Source organism: Pseudonaja textilis, chromosome 1 (assembly GCF_049901715.1).
Source record: "Pseudonaja textilis isolate UNSWEBS1 chromosome 1, rPseTex1.2, whole genome shotgun sequence".
Classification (NCBI taxonomy): Eukaryota; Metazoa; Chordata; class Lepidosauria; order Squamata; family Elapidae; genus Pseudonaja; species Pseudonaja textilis.
In genome coordinates this window covers 248,730,513-248,750,956 of record NC_141990.1, presented here as the reverse complement: position 1 = coordinate 248,750,956, position 20,444 = coordinate 248,730,513, and the positions used below count along the sequence as shown (strand labels likewise).

The 20,444-nt window shown below is 37.7% G+C and overlaps 1 protein-coding gene across 2 annotated transcripts in view; it reads right to left on the bottom strand.

Moving 5' to 3' along the window:
* The window catches only part of LGR4 (leucine rich repeat containing G protein-coupled receptor 4), a 71,951-nt gene extending 53,462 nt beyond the window's left edge, over positions 1-18,489 (bottom strand). The window contains exon 1 of one of the 2 annotated variants that reach the window (XM_026706206.2): positions 17,507-18,489. In XM_026706206.2, coding sequence (XP_026561991.1) covers positions 17,507-17,691 — 185 coding nt within the window. In that variant the 5' untranslated portion in view covers positions 17,692-18,489. The remainder of the gene's footprint in view (positions 1-17,506) is intronic. The other variant, XM_026706212.2, reaches the window with a different exon arrangement.
* Between the last annotated feature and the right edge of the window lie 1,955 nt (positions 18,490-20,444).

Sequence of the window (20,444 nt, the reverse complement as noted above, 5' to 3'; positions counted from 1 at the left end):
ATTAAGAGGATCGAGACCAAACAGAGATATAGGAAATACATCCTACTTACTAGCTACTGCTCTTTGAAGTTATAACAGGTTTCTAACCCAAGTTCTAAGCATCAGGAATGTTATCCAACCCTTTTTTCTTTTATTCTAAATGCAAAACTGCCATAAAGGTAATCCTTGACTTACAACCATTTGCTTAGTGACAATTCAAAGTTATAGCGATGCTGAAAAAAGTGACTTATGACTGTTTTTCACACTTATGACTGTTGCAACATCCCTGTGGCCACGTGATCAAAATTCAGCCACTTTGCAACAGATATATATTAAGGACTGTTGCAGCCTCTTGGGTCATGATAACCTGTTGTGACCTTCTGACAAGCAAAGGCAATGGCAAAGGTGTTATCACCTGCAGTAATTCACTTAACAACTGTGGCAAGGAAGGACATAAAATGAGCAAAACTCACTTAACAACTGTCATGCTTAGCAATGGAAATTTTGGGCTCAATTGTGGTTGTAAGTTGAGGACTACCAGGCTATAAGTTTCCTTTACCAAGCAATAGATGCATGCATGTTTCCAATTTTGTTCTTTGCCTATTTTTGGCCGTCCTTGTAGTGCTTATTTTGAGGGGAAAATGTCTCTTGCTGAATTGTGTGGTTGAATAGCTTATGATCTTGTTATTTCTTCTGTCTTGTGAACCATTGATTGAATACTTTCTTAACAGATGTTTGACAAGCTGGTCAAATATTTTTTATGTATGAGGATTTGTGCCATTTTGGAGGTGGTTCAACAGTTTCCTGGAGTAAATTCTCTAAATTAGAAGTTGGTTGAAGTGTTCCAGATGAAACTGGCCTGTTTTATGGCAGGGTCACCCTTGAATCATTTTAAACTGATTCCAGTCCAGAAGATTTATTTCTGGAAAGTGCCATATTGCCCCTCCCCCGCTTCCAAGTAGCATGTTCTGTCGGGATATGGAACATTCCAGCATGTGCACATCTCTACTTTTGGGTAAGAAAACTGAAATTCTACTATGATGCTCTAGTACCTTTCTATTTCTCCTACTGTGTTTTACTTAACGTGTATGTCTGTATGTTCACTTTTTAATGCAGATATTTTTAATTAATGGAATGCTTTAAAATTATCAGCTATTAAGTAATTAGGACACTCAAGATCGTCAAGAATAAATTGTTCTGCATTTGTAATCAGACTGAATCTCATCCAAATATTTAAGGATATTTCTATATTGCATTTTTATGTTGTTATTGTATAATCCTATAAAAGCTTATTCAAATTCTGGATGTGGTTGTGGTGGGAGAAAGGGTGTGAACATGTTTATATGGCTTGGAAGTGAATATACAAAGTATTAACTAGTTTTTTAAACAATAACAGTTCCTGAAATAATGAAAGAAAAGAACCGGAGATGCTTAACACTTCAGAAGTTATTGAAGCCTACATCTGCAAGTACTACATTACCGAAAGAAATCTATGTTTCTCAATCTCAGCAAATTTAAATGTGTAGACTTAATCTCCCAAAATTCCCCAGGTGGGTGCTAGGGGGAGAATTCTGGGACTTGAAGTTTACACATCTTAAAAGTTGCTGAGACTGAGAAACAGTGCTATAAGAGTAAAAAGAAAAATTAATCAACCACCGTTGATAGCATAATCTATTAGATATCTCCAAAGTTTGTGGAATTATTGAATCCATTATTTTTGTCTTATTAGATTCATATCTACTATCTTAATTTATTTCATTCTTAACCTTTTACTTGTTAGTATGGTGCACAAATTGTGAGAACTCTCTCATACACAGTGAGGCTAAATAAAGGATGCTAGAAGATGATACAATACCCCCGCCCACCCCCGGAAAATAGCTGTTAGCAGCATAACTACCAGTTTGATTTATCAAGGCAAGAAACAAAACTGAGATATGTAAACCCCGAAAGTTTCTGAGAGAAAAGGCTGGAGAGCCTTGGTTTTTATCCTCTGGGCTCAACCACATTGCTTCAGTACAGAATGAAAATACTCATGTATTTTAGTTGTTTGTAGTATTTAAAACTAAATAATTCATTTCATATTCCCTAGGGTCTAATGTACCATATTTGGATTGTGATGTCTATTTTAAATTGTAGCTAAAAACATATGTAAATATTTTAGTCTCATTCATGAGTAAAGTGGTTTTTTAAAATTATTATTGCTATTTTATTTATCCTGCTTAAGACGGCTAATAATTAAAATCGGTAGCATTTCATGTAAAACTCCTTAAAATACCATGAAACTAAAGAATTATACCATTAAAAACCAGGCAGATGTCTAATTATGGTAAAATACCAGATAAAATTTAGATTCTTTTGGAATTAAATGCCTTCCTAAAACATATCAACGAAATATACTACATTGCAGGAGTTTTAAACTGGGTTCCATAGAACTCTGGTTGTCTGTAGGAATTTGGTAGAATTTTGTGAGAGACTAAATCTTCCCTTCCCATCTTCCCCCCCAAATTGAGCAAGCCAATTTTCTACCACTAAGTCTTTGCCTCTTGTTCAAGGGATTATAGTTTTAGTTTTCAAACAATCAGTTAACTAAGGTTAAAATTCCTAGTTTAGAAAGGATTTTTTTTTAAATTACAACTTGTATTTGTATGTAGCTGGTTCATTGTTTTTCTGAAAGTAATACTTTAATTTCTATAGCACTTAGTGTTCAATCTATATGCTCTTTGGCAGTATACAAGTGTCTGAAAATGTATCATGATATTCCAGCTAAATACCAGTTGTTTTGTGTATCTACAAACATATCTTTTTTGTTATATAGATATATAAATATAGTAAAAAATAAAAGACATGAAATATCCTTCAAAATAATACTGTTTTATTATAAAAATGTGTGAAACTGCCTATTAGCTATATAAAGTGCAATAATTAATAATGATTTATTAATCATTACTTTGTGGTTTATATTGTTGTTCATTAAGTGCATTAGCATCTCACTGGAATAATTAAAACGAGCTGTGATTATCTGCGATGTACACAGAATAATTAATCCAATAATGTTTTATATGTATTTAAATCTCACAAAAGAAACTTCATAAAAGAAACATGTTTGACCAGTGGTAGGCAGAATATTGAACATGATAATTATTCTCTGATAAATGGCACAGCCTTGGTCTAATTTGTACTCTTGGAGGTATAGCACTTATTTTTTTCCTTTGTTTTCTTCTTGTTTTCAGTTGTCTAGAAAATGAAAAACATGTTTTTAAATGAGACAAAAGATAGATACTGTCAGTTTCTGACTGTATCTTTTAAATGTTGTATGCTGTTGTATAATAACACTAAATTGATTGTACAGATATAGAATACCTTTGTCACTGCATTCCACGAATACAATGAAATTTGAAAGCTACTCCAACACAGCGCCCCAAACACCACATCACAATCATACTACTGAGTAAATAATAATAATAATAATAATAATAATAATAATAATAATAATAATGATAGGACTAAATCACAAATGCACTGTTTGATTCAAGACAATTACTGCCTTAGAAAAGAAACTTTCTCAATCTGTTAGTCTTCATTTTAACGCCTCCCTGATGGTAACAGATCAAAATATGAATGTCCAGGATGAGAACGGTCTGTGGAGATTTTTAGTGTTCTCGAGAGGAATTTCGACTTCGCAATCTCTTCCAAAGAAGAAAGAGAGCAACCAATGATTTTTTGTGCTGTGTTTATAATTCTCTGGAGCATCTTCTTATCCACTGCAGAGCATCCAAAATACCACACCGTTACAGTGTATGCCATAATGCTCTCGATGGTAGAACGGTAGAAAGTAACCAGAAATTTCTCACCCAGACCACTCTTTTTCAGCAGCCTCAGAAAGTGCAGGTGCTGTTGGGCCTTCTTTGCAGTGGCCATAGTGTGGACCAACCAAGTAAGTAAATATAGGTGAGAGCTTTATTTTGCCCTTTATTTAAGGAAACAAAAATAATAGAAAGGATATGCTTTTAAATAGGTAACGATGCATCAATATTTACAAAAGATAAATGTGCTGATGAATTTTTCTGTTTTTAGGTTTTTGGGGGAGATTTTTTACAATTGTTTTTACAATTGTTTTACCAAGGACTATAAACCAAAATAAATAAATAAATATGATACACTCTGTAGGGGGTGTAGCATTCAATCATCTAATTAGACTAAGGTTACTTAAAATTCATTGTAAACATTTAATGAGTTCTAATATGTACAATGACATCTTATAAATTATTTCTCTTCTTTCTGTTTACTGTTTCTTAGCACAGCTTTAACTCTCTTCTAGCAAATTCTGCTTCAGATTGTCAGAGGGTTTTTCCCCTAAAATATTCTATATTCATATTCATATATATATATATATATATATATATATTTATATATTCATATATTCATATATATATATTTGTTTTCTGAGGTTCTTGCGGGTATTTTTATGTGGATCTTTGGTTATTCGGGTTTTCTTCCACGTAAAATTGGAAGTATCTAGGTGACGTTTCGATGAAGTCTCATTCATCACCTTCTGGCTTGTGTCTTCGGCTTTGTGCTTCTCGGAGTAATTCTCGGACTTCATCAAAACATCGCCTAGATACTTCCAACTTTACGCGGGAGAAAACCCAAATAACCAAAGATACACACACACACACACACACACACACACACATATTCTCCTACAATATTCTTTTTCAGGTTTTATTTTAACTTTGAGGGCCCATATTTTTATGTGTATGCATATAGGAAATTGAAATGTAGACCAGTTCTAGGACTGATTTAACAGGTTAAAGGTGTGTTTTCTAAAATATGAGCAGAATCTTTTTAGTTCATACCGTGTTTCTCCAACAATATGCCCCCCCAATAGGAAGACCCCAATTAAACCCCACTCAATTTAGGCCTAGTTTAAAACATGTGAAATTGGGGCGGGAGGAACTTGCCATTAGGAGCACCCCGCAGGCAGCCACGCCTCGCCGCCAGCTGTTCCCAACGGCCGATCATGGTGGAGCATGGAGAGCTCCCTACCCCCGCCAAGCGCCTTTGCTACAGACCCGGGTATGGTGCTAGGTGCAGGCTGGGTCAGCGGGCGGCAGCAGCGGTGGTGTGGATGTTGGCCTCAGTGGTGGTGGGGCACTTTGCCCGCCACTGTTGTTTCCTCTGCCGCTGTTGCTTTCCCTTCTACCCGTGTGCTGCTGCGTTTGGAGTGCTACGCATTCCTCCACCGGCAGCATTTCAGCTGCTTCTCGGGCAGGGAAGCCATAGCTTCCACAGTTCCCGCCGGCACTGGCACCCCTCTCACCAGCACCATCTCCAACAACAGCAGCAGTGGTAAGACAGACCCCGCTGGCGAGAACCACCTGCCCTCCCACAGGGGCATCGCTTTTATTGACAGCAGCTGCGTCGACAAGGTCCTGCAAGTCGGTGAGTCTTTTGGGGTTGGGTGGACGGAAGTGGCGGCGAGAGGGTGATGCGATCGTTTCTCTCCCCCCCCATGCCTCGGTTTGCTTCCCACCCCAGAGCTTCGGGTCACGGTCTCATCCCTTGTATGGTCGGGGACTCTCCTCTTGCTCCAGCTGCCCACCCACCCCCGTGGACCTTTCCCCATTTAAGTTTTCTTTACTCTCATTCTGTCAGTTCCCTAAGAATACAGACCGGCCAGGCAGCTTCCTCCCCACCCCTCCCAGTAGTTTTAAAAAGGGAACCATCTATCCATTTTGCCCTTCGAGCAGAGGCAAACCTTCCAATCCAAACAGAAGAGAAAGGGAATCATCCTACAGACCCTTAGCACCAAGCTTCCCAGAGGATTTTCCCAAAGGATCCACCCCAAAGGAGGATTCATCAGAGGATTCAAGACGGCCTACCTGCTTTTTCGGGGGTCAAAAGAAAATAAGGCCCGGCCTTATTTTCTGAGAAACACAGTATTAAGCAGGTGTGTGGCTGCCAAGCGTATTCATATCCTGACTTGCAATAAGCTCTTGATTGGCCATTTTGGAAACAAGTTCCATCAATATTTTAATGCACATTTTTAATCTATTGTAACTGTATTGTTACATTTTAATTATTTTTCTTTTGTGACTTGTTACATACAAAACAGTATAAACTATACAATATATATGATTTAAAACTAGATTTAGAATTAGAAACTAAACAGTTTCTGATTTAGCCCAGCACTTCCATTGTTACTGCTATTAAAAGTGCATAATTATATGTGCCATGTTAAAGTTTTATTTATTATGCAAGAATTCTTTGGAAGTAAATCCACTCTCATACACAGAATCAGCAATGTAGTAGCATATCAGCAATGTAGTGGCCATCAACAAATCATCTGAGAAAACTGCTTATTATATAGGTATTTAATGATCATGCTATGCATGATCATCAAATAATACCGTAGAGTTGGCAGTGTAACATGATATAATTAGTCTCTCAGATTGAGTAAATTAATACTACATTCATTATATAGGTAATCCTTGTTTTAAGACTATAATTAAGGCATATTACAAGTGAGTTTTGCCTCATTTTAAAAATTTTCTTGCCACAGTCACAACAGCTGCTAAGTTAGCAACATGGTTCCTAAGTGAATCTACTTTCTCCATAGACTTTGTTTGTTAGAAAATTGATCACATGATCCCAGGACACAGCAACCATCATAAATGAGTCAGTTGCAATGTGTCTGAATTTTGATCACATCAGTGGTGGGATTCAAATTATTTTACTACCGGTTCTATGGGTGTGGCTTGGTGGGCATGGCAGGGGAAGGATACTGTAAAATCTCCAGTCAGAGGTGGTATTTGCTGGTTCTCCGAACTACTCAAAATTTCCACTACTGGTTCTCCAGAACTGGTCAGAACCTACTGATTACCACCTCTGGATTATATGGCCACGGGCAGAGGTGGTATTCAGCAGGTTCTGACCAGTTCTGGAGAACCAGTAGCGGAAATTTTGAGTAGTTCGGAGAACCAACAAATACCACCTCTGACTGGAGATTTTACAGTATCCTTCCCCTGCCATGCCCACCAAGCCACACCCATAGAACTGGTAGTAAAATAATTTGAATCCCACCACTGGCCATGGGGATGCTGTAACAGTTGTAAGTATGAAAAACAGTAATAAGTCCTTTTTTCATGTCATTGTAACTTCAAACTCACTAAGTGAACTGTTGTAAGTCAAGGACTACTGTAGATGAACATTTAGTACCATATAGCCTTCGATAAGCTTCAGCACTTTTAACCAACATCTTCACTGTCGTCTCTCATTAATGTTTTTTCATAACTCTGTCAGCACATTTTTGCATACTTATGAAGGTATTCCAATTCTCTTGCATGGGAATCATGAAGCCCCCAAGTTAGATCACCTGATATTTTAAAAAGCTGGTTTCCCAGAAAAACTATATTGCTTTATAAAGTAATACACTGTCATGCATATACACTGCTCAAAAAAATAAAGATAACACTTAAACAACACAATGTAACTCCAAGTCAATCACACTTCTGTGAAATCAAACTGTCCACTTAGATAGCAACACTGATTGACAATCATTTTCACATGATATTATGCAAATGGAATAGACAACAGGTGGAAAGCATAGGCAGTTAGCAAGACATCCTCAATAAAGGAGTGGTTCTGCAGGTGGTGACCAGAGACCACTTCTCAGTTCCTATGCTTTCTGGCTGAATGGTTTGATCACTTTTGAATGCTGGCGGTGCTTTCACTCTAATGGTAGCATGAGACGGAGTCTACAACCCACACAAGTGGCTCAGGTAGTGCAGCTCATCCAGGATGGCACATCAATGCGAGCTGTGGCAAAAAGGTTTGCTGTGTCTATCAGCGTAGTGTCCAGAGCATGGAGGCACTACCAGGAGACAGGCCAGTACATCAGGAGACGTGGAGGAGGCCGTAGGAGGGCAACAACACAGCATCAGGACCACTACCTCCACCTTTGTGCAAGGAGGGACAGGAGGAGCACTGCCAGAGCCCTGCAAAATGACCTCCAGCGGGCCATAAATGTGCATGTGGCTGCTCAAACGGTCAGAAACATACTCCATAAGGGTGGTATGAGGGCCCGACGTCCACAGGTGGGGGTTGTGCTTACAGCCCAACACCATGCAGGACATTTGGCATTTGCCAGAGAACACCAAGATTGGCAAATTCGCCACTGGCGCCCTGTGCTCTTCACAGATGAAAGCAGGTTCACACTGAGCACATGTGACAGATGTGACAGGGTCTGGAAACGCCGTGGAGAAGGTTCTGCTGCCTGCAACATCCTCCAGCATGACCAGTTTGGCAGTGAGTCAGTAATGGGGTGGGGTCGCATTTCTTTAGGGGGCTGCACAGCCTTCCATGTGCTCGCCAGAGGTAGCCTGACTGCCATTAGGTACTGAGATGAGATCCTCAGACCCCTTGTGAGACCATATGCTGGTGTGGTTGGCCCTGGGTTCCTCCTAATGCATGACAATGCTAAACCTCATGTGGCTGGAGTGTGTCAGCAGTTCCTGCAAGACGAAGGCATTGATGCTATGGACTGGCCCGCCCGTTCCCCAGACCTGAATCCAATTGAGCACATCTGGGACATCATGTCTCGCTCCATCCACCAATGCCACGTTGCACCATAGACTGTCCAGGAGTTGGGGGATGCTTTAGTCCAGGTGTGGGAGAAGATCCCTCAGGAGACCATCCGCCACCTCATCAGGAGCATGCCCAGGCATTGTAGGGAGGTCATACAGGCACATGGAGGCCACACACACTACTGAGCCTCATTTTGACTTGTTGTAAGGACATTACATCAAAGTTGGATCAGCCTGTAGTGTTTTTTTTCCACTTTAATTTTGAGTATAACTCCAAATCCAGACCTCCATGGGTTGCTAAATTTGATTTCCATTGATAATTTTTGTGTGATTTTGTTGTTAGCACATTCAACTATATTATGAACAAAGTATTTAATAAGAATATTTCATTCAGATCTAGGATGTCTTATTTTTGTGTTCCATTTATTTTTTTGAGCAGTGTATTTAAAACCAAGTACTGAGAGATTTTTCTCAACCATTCAATTGATTTACATAAAACCCTACAGATAATAAGAACTTTATCTCTACAGCAGTGGTTCCCAACCTTTTTTTCGACCTGCACCCCTAAAGAAATTTCACTCAAACCTTGCACCCCCTGAAATAAATAATAAATAAAAATGCCAACATATAGCCAATATTCTATTATTTACCTGGACTTTACTCACACCCTCTGGAATACCGTCTCATACCCCCAGGGGGTGTGAGCACCCCAGGTTGGGAACCCCTGCTCTACAGAATTAAATCCCTGATAAATTAGTACTGTTTTGTTTGCAGATAAAATATAGGTAGCTCTTGACTTATGACCATTTGTTTACTGAGAGTTCAAAATATCAGTGACAATTATAACTGGTCCTTATACTTAAGACATTCCCTTCAGCCATGAGATCAAAATTTAGATGTTTAGCAAATGGCATGTATTTACAATGGTTGTAGCATCCCAGGATCATGTGATTGCCATTTGCAACCAACCCAGCTGGCTTCTGACAACCAAAGATAATGGGAAAAGCTGGATTCACTTACTGACCATGTGATTCCATTAACAACCATGCCAAAATAAGATCATAAAAATGGGAAGGACTCATTTATATCACCACCTCACTTAATGATTTAAGTTCCAATCCCAATTACAGTAATAAGTCAAGGACCCCGTACACTAATCTAGTTTTTCTTTGAAAACAGAACACTTAAGCCAGAGGTCTCCAAACTCCAAACTTCTGGGAGTTGAAGTCCACAAGTCTTAAAGTTGCCAAGTTTGGGGACCCCTGACTCAAACATTTTAATGAACTTTTGTCTATATAAAAGTAGTCCTCGACTTATGACCTGTCACTTAACAGCCGTTTGAAATTAGGTCAGGCCTGGAGCAGGTTTTTTTTTTTACCTCTAAAGCACTTCTAGCCATTGTAAAATGCCCTGCACAATCACTCCCTGCAGTCATATGGCGTTTTGGTTGCTTGACAATCAGTTCATCTTTATGACCAGTTGTAATGTCTCAGAGTCATAACCATGATTTTAACATTTTTTCCTGGTTTCTGGAAAAAAACCCACACATTTAGAAGATACAGGTCACTTAATAATCATAGATTTGCTTAAGGACTACCATAATCCACTTAACAACCACCACAAAATGTCATGAAATCAGCCAAAATCACATGGTTGACTTATGATCTAACAACTTCCAACCAAAACTCTGGTCCCAATTGTGCTCATTAAGTTGAAAACTACCAGTATAGAATATTTCTAAAATGCCTTATATGTTGTTAAAAGACATATATGGTAAGAGAAGATTTGAATACCCTTACAATTAAGAATGTGTGCATATTTATTTTTATTAAAGTAATAAAATCAATTTAAGTCAAGTTTCTTCCAAGATGAGCCCCAAGATATCCATGTAAGTATTTTGGCAGCTATCTGGAATTCACTTGTATTAGTGTCTTCCAATATATATATATATTTAATTTCCCAAACTATTTTACACTCCTATTTCCTGAAATCTCCCTTTATTAACTGATCTGATTCTGCTTAATTTGCACATCCAGACAATGTCAGCAAAATGCTACTACCTTTTAGACACAATCACTTATTCTCACAAAAAAAAAAAAAATCTGCAGAACTTTCACTTTCATTCTTGGACAACATTAAGTATTTTATCAGTGTAAACAAATATGTGCTGAAATTCAAACAATCCATTTTTACACACTCTACTTAAAATGGAAACAACAAAAATCCCTGATGATACTCTGTTAAAGCTACAACTGTATAACACCTTTGAAATAAATCCTATTGAATAGAGATACATTTCTCATGAGATACATATAACATGTGTTTTAATTTGGTGTTTTCAAATATAGTAGTCAAATTTATGCTTGCACAGACTGTACTGAAACAAGGATTTCAACTACTCTTTACAGATGAATAATATTAAACCTTTTACACATTTAAACCCATAGCATATTTGAATAGACAGTGGTTAAATATCAAAATCAGGACCTTTTTGGCAAATAAACTTAGCTATAGTAATGATGAAAAAGTCTTACTGCTTCTCAGCTGCTATTTAAGAAAAAAAGAGAGGAGTGATTTCCAGTTTCTATTTAAATCTAAACACTTACACAATTTTCTGTAAGAAAATTATGGAGTTAAGAATTAGGAAGGCTAAATGAAGGCAAGTGGTATGAAAGAATCAAACTAAATAGAACTCAGTAATTGTGGCTTTACTATACATAGGATGAAGAGATTGAAAAAGAGAGAAATAAACCAATATAAATAAATTCAAGAGATCCTGTAGAACTGTAAGTATCATGCTGAAATATTCATTTGACATGTCTGTCTCTTAAAATAAAGGTTAAATTACTGCAACTTAGTACAAAGTTTAACAAGATAATGCTTTTCTTAGAACTAATATTTTTCCTCCTCTACCCCCCTCCATGAATTTACCAAGCTATACTATACAACTAAGAATGTCTAATTTAGTGTCTATGAACATTCAGAATTCAATAGATTTCTACAACATTCCCAGAACCTGTTTTTTTCACTGTGAAACAAAGCCCTTTCATAAGAGGCACCTGAATTTAAAAATTGGATCAGTAAATATTGAAATGGATTGTTCTTTCTTCCTATGGAAGCTACCATGCCCTTTTGAGTTCTTTATGCCACGATCAAATATCTACCTGTAATCAGAAGGATCTCCAATGGAGAGACAGGATTTATCTAAATTTATCTATTTTATTTATTTAAAACATTTATGCAACCATCTATTTTATAACCAAGCTCCCGATCAATATCCACAACACTTAGTGCTTACTATCAATCATCTTCCCCTCCCCCTCAAATTTCTCCCCCTTTTCTCACCCTATAATAAGAGAGAAGGAATGCAGACTGCTCCATGTTTGATGGGGAATAGAAACCAGATATTTTCAATCCAATTTGAATACCTTAGCCAACACACCATACTGGAATAACAGACCTGCAAGTTGGTTAGGTGAAATAGAGTTTCTTCTTGGAAGATAGGAGGCGGCAGTATCCATATGGTAAGATTTTCTTGAGCTTAGAAATGATAAGAGATTCACTCAGCATAACAAGTCAATCTAATAAATTTGTGATATGGAGCTATATTTGCATATCATATTAGACATCAACTGTCATGAAAGAATGAAAACAATTATTACGACATTTATATACTAGTAGAAAGCAATCATGAAATCAGATATTCAGCAATTAAGCACTTGAATTATGCAAGCCAAAGCATTCTTGACTACAGTACTTGTTAGCTATGGTTATAACATCAATTATTTTCTACTTGCCATCAAATTTATACTGCTATCAATCTCTATTACTTTTTGCTATCAGGCTCTTTTCTATTCAATTCCCCCCTATCATTATTTATTATACTAAACTAGAGGTAGTCCTCCATTTACAACAATTTGTTTAGTGACCATTCAAGGTTACAACACTGAAAAAAGTGACTTATGGTCATTTTTCACATTTACAACCATTGCAGCATCCCCATGATCACGGGATCAAAATTTGGACAATAGCAACTGGCATGTAGTTGGTTGCAGTATCCAGGGTCATGCAATCACCTTTTGTGAACTTCTGATAAGTAAAGTCAATGGGAAAGCAGATTCACGTAACAATTACGTTACTAACTTAACTGCAGTGATTCACTTAATAACTGTGGCAAGAAAGGTTATAAAATTGAGCAAAATTCACTTAACAACTGTCTTGCTTAGCAATGAAAATTTCAGACTCAATTGTGGTAGCATGTTGAGAACTACACTGTATCTGTATCTGAATTTCCAACAGAATAAAAAAACATATAAATCAGGCTCGTAAACAGTTATTTGCCTACAAGTTAGGAAGCCTTTTATAAAGCAGGATAGAAAGTTCTTTTTTCTATTATAGCAGGTCAATGAGATACAAATGATTAGCATAATTATCTGTGAGGAAAATGGATAGTATAACTGTACTTTATAAGGTAGTGGATTGAATCCAATTTTGGTCTCATGTAAACATAATTGTTCCTATCAGCAAAAGCAGTATGAGGTAATTCTCTAATCTCTCCCTATGGCTCCCATTCATCGGAAGACCAGCATTAGTTTCTACCTGTTTGCAAATCTTACATTATATTTAACAGTATCAATGTAGTCAATAATCTTCCTACTATATATTCTAATTTATACTCCCGTGTATATGTTTAGAATATACTGAACATATTCAAAGCCTAGTAAACACGTTAGACAAAAATAGATCATATGCTAGTGCTGGAATTGGAATTTTTTATGTTTATCCTGATGGTCTTCAAGCCTCAAAACACTGGATGTGCTAGTTGGGATTGATGGAGTCCGTACTTGAAAACATCTGGAGGAGATCAAATTGCTAAACCTTAATTTGAAGTTTGAATGTTCTGCAAGCTCTTACATTTTCCTTCTACATAACAGTTTTCTCTCTTAGGTCTTGGTTTTGTCTAAATACTGCTCGCCACAACTTCCAGAATAGTTAACTGCCTAGTGGTCTTTTCAAATCATGGTTTATAAATCCATTGTAAACTATGGTTTGGAAATGGCTATTATGTACAAAAATAAAATAGAAAACCCAAGGGAATGTAAGACATAGGGAGAAAAGAATCAGTATATCCTCAATCATCAAATCATGTTTTGACAGATTTCATTTATAGCATCTCAGTTGTGGTTAAATAAATTGGTAGATTATTGAAAATATACAACAAATAGCAATGCTTTCCTTTCAATATTTGTATACTATTTCTAACAACGAATGTACAAAAACAAATATTTCATTATTTCTAAGCAACTGAAAAATGTACTTAATTTTCTTTTAAATGTGATTTTAATTCTCAAACTGACTCAACTATATCACCAGTATAGCTATTAAGAATGAACAAATCAAGACAAGATAAGTTTAAGCATACTACCACAAAGCTATACCTATACTTATACCTCAATTCTATATAGGGTGGAATTATTTTTTAAATCATCGATTTTTATCCACCCTGATTCTACAAATGTTTGCAGAAAAAACATCTCCCGCATATAATTGTGCTAAAAAAAAATCTGCACTGTATTCAATTGTTGCCATGTACAGAAACAAGTCATAGAAAAAATATAGTATGAAACCTCCAGTATAAGATACTAGCAAGAACAAAAAATAGATCACTTAAATTTCTTCATTATATGTAAAAATAAGTGATAAAACTTATAAAATCAATTTTCTTTAATGAAATGTTTGCTTTTCCCATCCTTTGGTGCCATTTAGTCACCTATATTTTATATTTACCTATATTTTATATTTTATATATTTTTTCATATTTTAAAAAACAAGAAATGGTTTATAAAATCAATAACTTTTGCAGTTGTTGTCTTCATCAGTATAAAATAAAGCTTTCCCTAATGTGGCAACCAAAGAATGTTTGGACCCAAAACTCACAATAGGCTGATGACCCAATGTACAATAATCGCAATTTAGAGGAAAATCTAGTTACTAACAAGAAAAATTACCACTTAAACCAGTTTTACCAAGCATATTCTATTCACTAAAAAGTTCAGATCATATGCTTATATTTGTTTTATATACGAATATATATTTATTCTAAAAAGCCAGAGTTACCTTAATAAGTGACTGCATCTCATTATAAAATCATATTATCTGTTTATAATTTTAAACTCTTAAAAAAATAAAGCACACTCAATATGCCCCATTATAAAAGATTTGTGGGAAACTTTAATTAACAGTGGTGAATTTTTAATACCACCCATTTAAAATCTTAGTTGAGTGAATGGGATAAATGATGATGCTATTATGTGATCCTGTGCTAAATTAGATGCATGGTGGACTGCGCATACACACATATGTAAAAGTTCCTGTACTGGGACTGGTACCAAAAACAGTAAGTCCTAGGGACAAACATGTTCAGCAGTGGCTTGTTCCTTAAGAAACTCCCTTCTAAGAGACATATAGTCTTTTAAGGTATATTTCAGCTTTTCATTCAGTATTTTTCTTAGAAACCTATGTATTTTCAAATGGATATTCACTTTTTAAAAATTATGCCACTGATTTATTTTTTGCTGCTGTAGCTTTAGGAATTGTTTACACTTCTTTAATAATGTTAGTCTTATATAGATATTATTTGGGGTTTTTTGTTCAAAAATAGATGTTTTATTCTAAGATTGCAAGTAAATTGCTAATTACAAAATGAATATTGTAACATTGGGAGCAGACATCTCAACATATACACCTGCCTGTTCTCTCCAACTATAAAACATATGATACTCTCAAATTCAGAACCATGCTGGCATCTCAAGCAAGTTTGAACTCTCACATCTTAATCTAGATTTTGTTATTCTAATAAATCTCATTTAGGCTTCATATCTTTGATATTAATTCTTCTGTTTCTTGACCCTTAAGCAGCACCTCACTGCTCCTAATTCTTTTGAAATTAATAGTTTCTTACTGCCTGTTCTGTCTCAAAAGTTTCAGCTGAAGTATTCTACAATATTTCCTTAATCTGTCTTGGTAATTAAACAAGATTTTTGCTTCATTAGTCCGTGAACATTTCACACCTGACTTGAAAACTATAGCTTCTCAAGTAAGCTCTAATTACTAATATTAAAACAAAAGCAATTTTTAGGAAATTCAAGACCTTTATGGTCTGCAAATTCAGCATAAAGAATGATTAACACCAAACCACATACACACCTTGTAATAGTATTCCACACCCTTGAAATCCTAGATACATTACACACCTAATATTGCGTTCTATAAGCTTATCCTTATAATAGTTTTGTTAAAGAGAAAAGCTGGAGTTAATTGAATTGATGCCTTAGTTTTGCTGAATTTGCTTTCAAACTAAGCCTCAGTAATATTGCCTGGATTAAGTGATTTGACACCTGCATTTTTGCATAAATAGAAAAGCATCAAATGTATATGTGTGTGTTTCTCTCTCTGTGTGTGTGTGTGTGTGTGTGTGTGTGTGTGTGTGTCCACGCATGATTGTGCCAAAAGATTGTGTCATTTTGTGGACTGGACTGCATCTGTATATTCACCCAAATGTGCTATTATTCATCCAAGAAATCAGGTAAACTCTTATTTTCTATTTGCTTTATGCAGTAGGCGGGCAGTTTATAGTCTTAGATCAGTAAAAGCAATGTGTTCACCAGTGCCTGTGAGTACTTTATAAATCTATCTTGAGACAGTAAATAAAGTAAGGCAAATTAAAAGACATTTATAAAACAATTCAACTAAAATCCATGAATGAAATCCAAAAGTAGCAATCTAACTCTAAATGATAAAGCAGTATCTATAATTGTGATTACATATAAAATTACAAAAATATGGTATCTTAAAATTTACGTAAAATGTGATATGTAATATTACAAAAGCTTGATGTTTAAGATTGCATGTCCATCGTGTGCAGCATTTTATGGAGTATATTTCTTATGAATGGTCTCTCCAAGAACCCTGGGACAGCACCATTGTGTTCCAACCTTTCTGTTCACTCACATTTTTACCTGTTTGCATAGATCTCATCTCTCCATGAGGAATGTCATGGGGTCATCCCTTTCTTTCCCACCTTTACTCATTATAAAAGCCCAAAACAGGAGAAATGGAAAAAACCATAGACTTAAGAGATGGCAAACACTGAGAAAATGTCTGCCGATTAAAAAACAAACAAACCCATAGACATATTTATTTGGAAGTGCAAGTAAAATGTGTTTAAGGATTAAAGGCTACCACAAACACTATGCACAAGATACATAACAATTCCCCGCCAGTGAATCCTACGTTACTCAATTACCATGTTTTAGTTCCTCTCCAGTCAAAGTTCTTAACAGATGCCCCACTTTCTCCACTTTAAAAAGACCTTAAAAAGACCAAGAACCTTGGCACTTCAAGCATTTTGAACAACAAAGTAGCGAACAGGGCAATTAACAGAATTCCTAAACTAAGCCATTAAGTTCAGGCAGAGATTTACTTCAAACAAGGAAAGATACGTTCAACCTTGACCTAAAATAAAAAAATACAAAATCCTCGCGTACATTTCACACCCACGAAAGTGAGAATTCCTCCTCGGGCCGGGTAGTAAGAATAGCCCAGAATGCGCATAACAATGCACATACAAACTCGAGCCCAGACACTTTTTTTTTACGCGTTAGTAAATCGCCCCCAAATCAACAGGGGAACTGCAAAGCGGTCGATTTTCCTCCGGGCGGGAAGGATTTCTCCTCACAGGTGAAGGGCTGCAGTCAAGCCAGGAGCTGGAAGAGAAGCAAGAGAGAGGCGCCTTTCTTTCTCTCTCTCCCTCGCTTTTTAGGCCAGGTTATGAAGCACACACAACCTGTTTGGCAAGATAAAAAAAAAAAAAAGACGAGCGTGCCACCCACCCACCCACTCCCCGTATTCCCCACCGCCGCGCCCCCCCCTTCCCTACTTACAGCAAGTGAGTGAAGGCGCTGAGTCCTTCGGGCACGGCGGTGAGCCCCCTCCCGGAGCAGTCCACTCCTCCGTCCCCATCGCAGCTACAGGAAACCGGGCATGGAGAAAGGGAAGCTCTTTCGCTGGGCCCAGCCAAGCAGCCAAAGCCCCAGGCGAAGAAACCGAGCAGAGCCAAGCAGCGCATCGCCAGACCCTTCGTCCTTGTCGCCGAGGCGGTCAAAAGCTCCCTCGGCGCGCACCGCCCGACCGGGGACTGTCCCTTTTCAGCAACGGGGGGCCAAGTGCCTTTGCGCTCGCCCCGCCTGGGCCCTGGAGCTGCTCCGAGTCCTTCGCCTGGCGCCGCTGGCTGGCTGACTGGCTCCCTTCCTTTCCCACCTCTCGGCGAACGCTCGGCCGGAGCGAGCGTCCTCTCCGTTCCCCTTCCACGCAACGCAGTCCCGCCAGGCGAAGAGGCGACGTTTCAGCGCCTCGCCTTCCTTCCTTCCGACCCCATGGAAAGGCGGCTGGCTGTCGTCAAGTCCTCTCAAGGCAGCAGGTAAAAACGTGCCCCGTTGGAATTTGCCTTGACGCTCTTCTCCCCCGAGCTCTCCTTTTGCAACGCCGCCGAAGGTAAGCGCAGCTCTCTTCTAGGAAGTGAAGCCTTCAGCCATTCCAGCACACGCGCTCGCCACTTCTTTCCTCGGCTCGGCCGTTGCGCTTTGCCAGCAACTGGCCGCCCGTCCGCCTGCCTGCTTTCCTTCGCCTTCTAGGGTTGCACACAATACGGGGGACTGCGTGTGTGAGCTTCACTCGCCCGACTCCCGGCGCCTGCTGAAGCGATATGCAAAACAGCGAGGTGTGTATGCTAATGAGAAAATCGTGCTGCTCGTTCTTATTGGTCGAAGAGGAGCCTCAGCCTAGTAAATATATACAAATCTCGGAGCCTATCACTTACACACACACACACACACACACACACACACACACACACACACACACACACACAGAGAGAGAGAGAGAGAGAGACAGACAGACAGACAAAAACACAAACATACACACACGTACATTAACCTTCGGCAGTCCCGAACAGAAGAGAAAGAAACGGCCTCCCATTGGTTAAAGCGAGCTACGGGTAGGCGGGGCCACGAGCGATTAGTGACAGGAGAGGCGGAGGTTTCCTTCGATAACCGAGAGGGGTTGCGGGGTCGAGAGAGACGATTTCTTCTAAGATGGAGCCTCTTATTGGACACGACTTGCCCTGCACAGCTGCTTGTGGACGGTTCTTTTTCTCCTGGGATACCAGTCAAAGATCTCTACGCCCCCTTGCTAGGAAACGGCCTGCTGGAATTGCTCTCCTCGAACAAAACAGCCGTTCAGACGTCCAGAAGGAGTCTGCAAAATTAAGCACGTGCTGGCAAATACTTGAACCAAGAAGACATCTAGGCCTTAATTCATTTAACTTTTGAACTGAACTTCTTTTTTGCCTAGGTTGATAGTGTTGAAGCTGTCCTCCAAAAGCAGTATTTGGGGGGAGGAAATATGGCCATAAATCTGGTGACAGTTGAAGAACTTGCTAGAACTTTGAAATGGACCCTAGGCATATACAACAAAGAGTTGAAATATTTGGTTGTAAATGTATTAACATTTTAAAAGAGAAATTTAAGGGAGAAATTAAAATACCTAGGCAGGAGGAAGTTATTAAGAAAATTATGGATTGTGCTTAAATGAGTAAATTGGCATTTGAAATTAGAGAACAAGAATATAAACAATTTGTTTTATCAATGGTTGGATAAAAAGACATGGTAATGTAACAGACTAGATAATTCTGTGATAGAAATTTAATACATTGATATAAAACATAATATAGACATATATTGGTTGAAAGTATAACATAAATTTTAAGATAAAATTTGGAATATCTCGTATAAAATGATGGAATAAATAGTTCAGTCATGGATGATTAATAACTGATAAATATATAAGTGTTACTTTGACAATGTGAAAATTGATATAAACTGAGTAAATTACTATAAAAGGATAGCACAAAAGATTTGTAACCAACTGACACACTGTATGTATATAAAATGGAAGATGGTTTTATGTTTTGTATGTGTATGTTTTTTTTAAAAAATAAAAACTTAAAAAAAAATGGACCCTAGGCAAAACAAGTTAAATTGCTAGGTTGGTTTTCCACGTCTGCTGATCTGCAAACCACTGCAGCTGATTTTTTTTTTAAAAATGAAGTAATATTGCTGAAATAGAAAGCAATATTGACCAGAGCTTTGACAGAGCTGTTTATGATGAGAAAATCCACTTACAGGTAGAAGCAGAAGGGAATTTCCAGGAACACCTTTGGGGCTATTATCCAGCAGTACAGTCTTATAACATCTGATGGCGTCCAGATGTGTTGAATGTACAATTCACGAGGAGCTAGAAAACACATCTTAGAGAATGGATGTCTATGCTTCTATATGCTCTTTTAATCAGTGAAGACTATGTAAGAATATTACACTTGCCATCAGTAATGGGTATTAAAGAATCTGGTCAATGCCGTTTTCATCTGCAGTCTAAATACCCAAACTAGCTGCCATTACAATATTTCTTACAAGTCTTATCACTAGGTAGTGTGAATAGTTGGATTACTGGAGGATGCATATGTGACATGACAAAGTCTCAATGCTTCTCACTCCCAAGATAGAATTTAGGGGCTTCCAAACTGCTACCATATCTACTTCTGGATGCCTCAAAAGAAGTTTGAAAATGATACATAATCAACTATCTTGTCTCTGTTAGCCTTTAAAAATTGAAAACAGCATTCAGTCACAACCTTGTTGCAGCGGCCACAGGTTGTGAAATAAAAGAAAAATAAATTACAAGAACATTTCTTAACCATTCCACTCCAAATATCCTTTTTGAATGTTGCCATCCTTCATGCCTACTTTTACATTAAAAAACAGT